The sequence below is a fragment of the Carcharodon carcharias genome, chromosome 3 (genome assembly GCF_017639515.1).
Source record: "Carcharodon carcharias isolate sCarCar2 chromosome 3, sCarCar2.pri, whole genome shotgun sequence".
Classification (NCBI taxonomy): domain Eukaryota; kingdom Metazoa; phylum Chordata; class Chondrichthyes; order Lamniformes; family Lamnidae; genus Carcharodon; species Carcharodon carcharias.
In genome coordinates, this window is record NC_054469.1 from 7135809 (window position 1) to 7141808 (window position 6000).

At 42.6% G+C, this 6000-nt stretch overlaps 1 protein-coding gene across 1 annotated transcript in view; it reads left to right on the forward strand.

Annotated features, from left to right (window-relative positions):
- The window catches only part of cyhr1 (cysteine/histidine-rich 1), a 131465-nt gene extending 129620 nt beyond the window's left edge, over positions 1-1845 (forward strand). Inside the window, exon 4 of the mRNA XM_041183314.1 lies at positions 1454-1845. Within this exon, the coding sequence (XP_041039248.1) occupies positions 1454-1845 (392 nt within the window). The remainder of the gene's footprint in view (positions 1-1453) is intronic.
- Positions 1846-6000: the final 4155 nt, after the last annotated feature.

Genomic DNA, 6000 nt, shown 5'->3' on the forward strand with positions numbered 1-6000 from the left:
CAGGATACCCTCAGTTCCTTCATCTAGATCATTAATGTATAAAGTGAAAAGTTGTGGTCCCAACACTGGCCCCTACGGAACTCCACTAGTCACCGGCCACCATCCTGAGAAGGACCCCCTTATCCCCACTCTCTGCCTCCTGTCAGACAGCCAATCTTCTATCCATGCTAGTACCTTGCCTCTAACTCCATGGGCTCATATCTTACTGAGCAGCCTCCTGTGTGGCACCTTGTCAAAGGCCTTCGGGAAGTCCAAGTAGATAACATCCATTGGCTCTCCTTTGTATAAGCTACTCGTTACCTCCTCAAAGAATTCTAACATATTTGTCAGGCATGACCTCCCCTTGATGAAACCATGCTGACTTTGCCCGATTTTACCATGCACTTCCAAGTATTCTGAAATCTCATCCTTAATAATGGACTCTAAAATCTTAGCAACGACCGAGGTCAGGCTAATAGGCCTGTAATTTCCCTTCTTTTGCCTCACTCCCTTCTTAAACAGGGAGGTTACATTAGCGATTTTCCAGTCCTCTGGGACCCTCCCTGACTCCAGTGATTCCTGAAAGATCACCACTAACGAGAGAAAGACAGAGAGAGAGAGACAGACGGACAGAGAGACTATAACATTCGGCAAGTGTGGGAACAGTTTGTTTGATTATCCATTCTAACCACAGGCTAGAAAGGAAGAGCAGTGGAGAATTCACAGATACAACCAATCCTCAACACTGAGACCTTTCTCCACAGTGAGCAGTTTTAGTTAAGATTTAATGTAACAGTTTAAACCCTGAATGAAACACTCCACAAACTCCTGTGAGAATTGGCAATGAATTGAACCCAGCTCCCCTCCATCACTTCTCTCCCACCATCAGTCATTTAGACTGAAGCTGCAGTGGGACTAACCAAAGGCTCAACTCTACCTACTACACAGGAACATGATGTTGCTGCAACTGTCCCCCACACTTTGCACTGTTTTGGGGCAATTTTATTTTCTCCATGTTACTTTTTTCCACTGGGCCTCCCAGTCCTACACAGTCGTGTTCGCAGCAGCCAGGCTCACCTGCTCTCAGCTTTTGACCACTGCCAGTAAGACAGTGAGAGTGGACTCCAGAAGCCCAGCTCCTTCCACTGGTGCAAAAGCCAGGCTGTCCTCAGTACCATCAACGAGACCAAAACCCAGTGAGTGACCATGAGGAGGAATGGTTAAAAATAATGTTCCCCTCCAGTCCCCTCCATTTTAATTCAGATCCTTACCCACATTAGTAAATGGTTTCCTAATCCCAAATTAATTGTTTTATCAGCATTTTCAATCTTAGGTAATAAATTGGGTGTTCAGACAGCCAGCCCGAAGTTGACTGTGTGGAATTTTGGACAAGCCGGTTCCTGATATTGTTTAGGAGAAACCAGTGGTGTTTTGCAATTGTGATTTGTTTCTTCTCTCTTTGTCTCTTTTGCAGAAGTTCAGTTTAGGCCCTATCGAACAGATGACTTCATCACCAGGCTCTACTACGAGACCCCAAGGTTCACCGTGCTCAACCAGACGTGGGTCCTGAAGGCACGCGTTAACGACTCCGAGCGCAACCCCAACCTGTCCTGCAAGCGCACCCTGTCATTCCAGCTCATCCTGAAGAGCAAGGTCAACTCCCCGATGGAGTGCTCCTTCCTCCTTCTGAAGGGTCCCTATGATGATGTCAAAATTAACCCCGTCATCTACCACTTCGCCTTCACCAATGAGAACAATGAAACAGACTATATGCCGCTGCCTATCATAGACTCTGTCGAATGCAACAAACTGCTAGCGGCCAAAAACATTAACCTGAGGCTCTTTATATTTCAGATACAGAAGTAGAGGGGGGGATGGGGGCCGGGGAGAGAGATTGTAGATGGTGGGGGGGTGGGGGGGGGGGGGGGGGGTGGGGTTGGGGGGGGGGGGGGGGGGGGGGGGGGGAGGGAGGGAGGGAACAGAGAGAGAGTGAGAGACACGTCAGGATGGAGTGAGCACCACTGAACCATAGTACCTCGAAAAAGCCAGCGACATCAGTCAATAGTTTAAAAAAAGCAGAAGAATTCTTTGAAAAGGAAGGAAAAAAACAAGAGACAAACAAAATATCTACTAACCGCATGTGGTCATAACTACTCGGGACTGTCACAACTGCGCGGTTTTGTTCAGAAGCCTCTCATACAACGGTTATAATGGGATGGGGGTGGGGTGGGGGGAAGGGGAATTGGGGTTGGGGGAGAGAAATAAGAAAAGTGTCTGAGTTCAGTAGCTGCTATTAGAACTATTTAAGCAGTGCCGAGTGGTCAGTATCTGCCTGTGCATTGAGTCCGCAGTCCATCAACAAGCTCTGCTCGCCAGTGGATGCCAAGATGCCACACTAGCTTTCCTCTGTCACACCCATTCGTTATGCTTGCTCATTATTTTATTTGGTCAGATTGGCTGTTTGTTTCTGCAAATCTCCTGCTTACCCGCCACAGCTAGTAAGTTATTTAATGAGGTAGATGGAACTTTCTTCTTAATGCCCCTTCCCTCTTAACAAATCACCAGTCCAAACTTCCGCTTGATTGGTGAGCATCACAGCACCATCTGGTGAGCCAGAGTTTGGTGGGAGGATCTCGCTGTCTCCTATCTGTGCCAGGGCAGCACTGGCAGGAAAGGCTGATGGATACTAAACAACCAGTAGCTCACCTAGTTGTGTGCGTTTAGCTCGGATGAGGGTTGTCCAAACAGTGTTTTCAAGAAAGACAGACTCAACGGGGCTCAAGGACATTGGAGTGGGCCACTCTGCTTTGCAATGGATGAAGAGGACCTCATTGTTCTCAACACTCAATCATTAGGAAGTGAGGGAGGCTGCACGTTAATCCTGAGAGTATAGATTGGAGCCAATCAGCCAGCTAACCATCCATCTTTCACTGGTTGCAGTCACACATTCCTACCCTGCAATTGAAGGGCACAGTTAACTCTCCCCTTGAGTTCTCTGTTTTCAGTTTTTGCTTTAAATTTGTGAGTAAATGTGTAAGAACTAAAATCAAAATGGACGTCGGGGCACGAGGGGCATGAGAAAGAAAATAGTGTAGATGAGAACTGTGATATTAGGGGGTGTGCCGGGAAAATGCAGTAATAAGAATCCCACAGTAATGTTTGTGCGTTTATCTTGACCGTATTTTTTACTCTCTTCTCATTGTATTTAACATAATATTCTGTTCGCGTAGCTGGAGAGGAGGCAAGGGCTGAAGCCAAGGTCTTCACCAGAGATGAGATTGTTAGATGCTGCAGGAGCTGCTCACAACCCTTTAAGCTCAAAGATCAGGCAAAGCTGATTAGGAATAATTTTAAAATCTGAGAATTTATTGAGAAGAATAATTGAGGGGGGTGGAAAACTAAAACCCTTCAGTGGCATTGAATGGCGTGGCCTAGCCCAGCCCAATATATTGTTTTACAGAGCAGCAGATCAGCCCTAGGAAACCAGCAGTGGACAGAGATCACTGCACCACACCGTCCTCAGTTCCACTGCCCCATGTGCCACATTTTCTCAGATTGAACCTATTCCAGTCACCAGTATCTGGATCCCATGCAAGAAATAGATAGCTGCTTAAGTCAGTGTAATTCCATATATTTAAAAAGACTAAACAATCCTTACCTTGCTGAATAAACAGCAACACAGCAAGGAACCCTTACCCTAAATAAACAATTCCATAAGTTACACAGTGAATGACTCTTACCCTGAATAAACACAATTCCATAAGTTACACAGTGAATGACTCTTACCCTGAATAAACACAATTCCATAAGTTACACAGTTAATAACGCTTACCCTGAATAAACACAATTCCATAAATTACAGTGACTCTTACCCTGAATAAACACAATTCTATAAATTACAGTGACTCTTACCCTGAATAAACACAATTCTATAAATTACAGTGACTCTTATCCTGAATAAACATGGCTACACAGCTAATAACCCTTACCCTGAATAAACACAATTCCATAAGTTACACAGCTAATAACCCTTACCCTGAATAAACATAATTCCATAAATTACACAGTTAATAACCCTTACCCTGAATAAACACAATTCCATAAGTTACACAGTTAATAACCCTTACCCTGAATAAACACAATCCCATAAGTTACACAGTTAATAACCCTTACCCTGAATAAACACAATTCCATAAGTTACAGTTAATAACGCTTACCCTGAATAAACACAATTCCATAAGTTACAGTGACTCTTACCCTGAATAAACACAATTCTATACATTACAGTGACTCTTACCCTGAATAAACACAATTCTATAAATTACAGTGACTCTTATCCTGAATAAACATGGCTACACAGCTAATAACCCTTACCCTGAATAAACACAATTCCATAAGTTACACAGCTAATAACCCTTACCCTGAATAAACACAATTCCATAAATTACAGTGACTCTTACCCTGAATAAACACAATTCCATAAATTACACAGTTAATAACCCTTACCCTGAATAAACACAATTCTATAAATTAGTGACTCTTACCCTGAATAAACACGATTCCATAAGTTACACAGCTAATAACCCTTACCCTGAATAAACATAATTCCATAAATTACACAGTTAATAACCCTTACCCTGAATAAACACAATTCCATAAGTTACACAGTTAATAACCCTTACCCTGAATAAACACAATTCCATAAGTTACACAGTTAATAACCCTTACCCTGAATAAACACAATTCCATAAGTTACAGTGACTCTTACCCAGAATAAACACAATTCTATAAATTACAGTGACTCTTACCCTGAATAAACACAATTCTATACATTACAGTGACTCTTACCCTGAATAAACACAATTCCATAAGTTACACAGTTAATAACCCTTACCCTGAATAAACACAATTCCATAGGTTACACAGTTAATAACCTTTACCCTGAATAAACACAATTCCATAAGTTACAGTGACTCTTACCCTGAATAAACACAATTCTATAAATTACAGTGACTCTTACCCTGAATAAACACAATTCTATACATTACAGTGACTCTTACCCTGAATAAACACAATTCTATACATTACAGTGACTCTTATCCTGAATAAACATGGCTACACAGCTAATAACCCTTACCCTGAATAAACAGCACCTCTGTAGTTACAAAATGAGGACTCCTCGCCACACAATCTCCGTATGATTAATGCAACTACTGTTGTGACTAGCACTTTAACCCTCCCGTAACCTGCTGATTAAACTGGAACTTTATACAGTTGTGCAACAAATGGGTTTAACTGGCCCCTTTAACCCTTGTCCTGCTGAATGAACTGGAACTCCGAAGGATTAGTGAAACAAATGCGACTTAGGCTTTTGGGGTTTTGTCTGGTACCAAAATGATATTGTCGGTTCTTACCATTTATTTTCTGTACCCACTTGTACTGTATAGTTCAAATACCATAAAATCTAGATTATAATTCGCACTGGTGTATAAATCACTCATCCTACATTTAGACAGTGTGAAAACCGATAAAGTGTACAATTTGTGCACTGAATTTTCTGGTTGTTTGGTGTAACAGCCCCTTGGTTATTTTTATTGTTTATTTTGGAGGCTTTTTGTAAATTTGCATTGATGCACATCTTCATTTCTCAATGTACTTGGTGCCTTTCTACAGTCTGGCACTGTTGAATCGCCTTGCTTTTAACCCACATAGGCTTATATGGCTGGAGTGTTTATTGGTTCCCATAACATACAATGAGGTGTGGGGATGGGGGGCTCAGCCAGTGACCATTGCGATTATCCCACTGGATATCAACCCAGAATTCTGAGCCTGATCTCCAGTCTGTGACTGTCTGGGGTGGAGTTCACACCCCTGAATTGGGAATCAATGGCACGAATGTTCCCACTGGGCCAAAGGTTGTCTCCTCTTATCTGTTTCTGATCTTTTAAAGAATACTTACAATCCATTCCTCCTTCTTGACGGATGGAGCTGGGGTAGGAAAGGCAAGTTAAGCTATTAGTA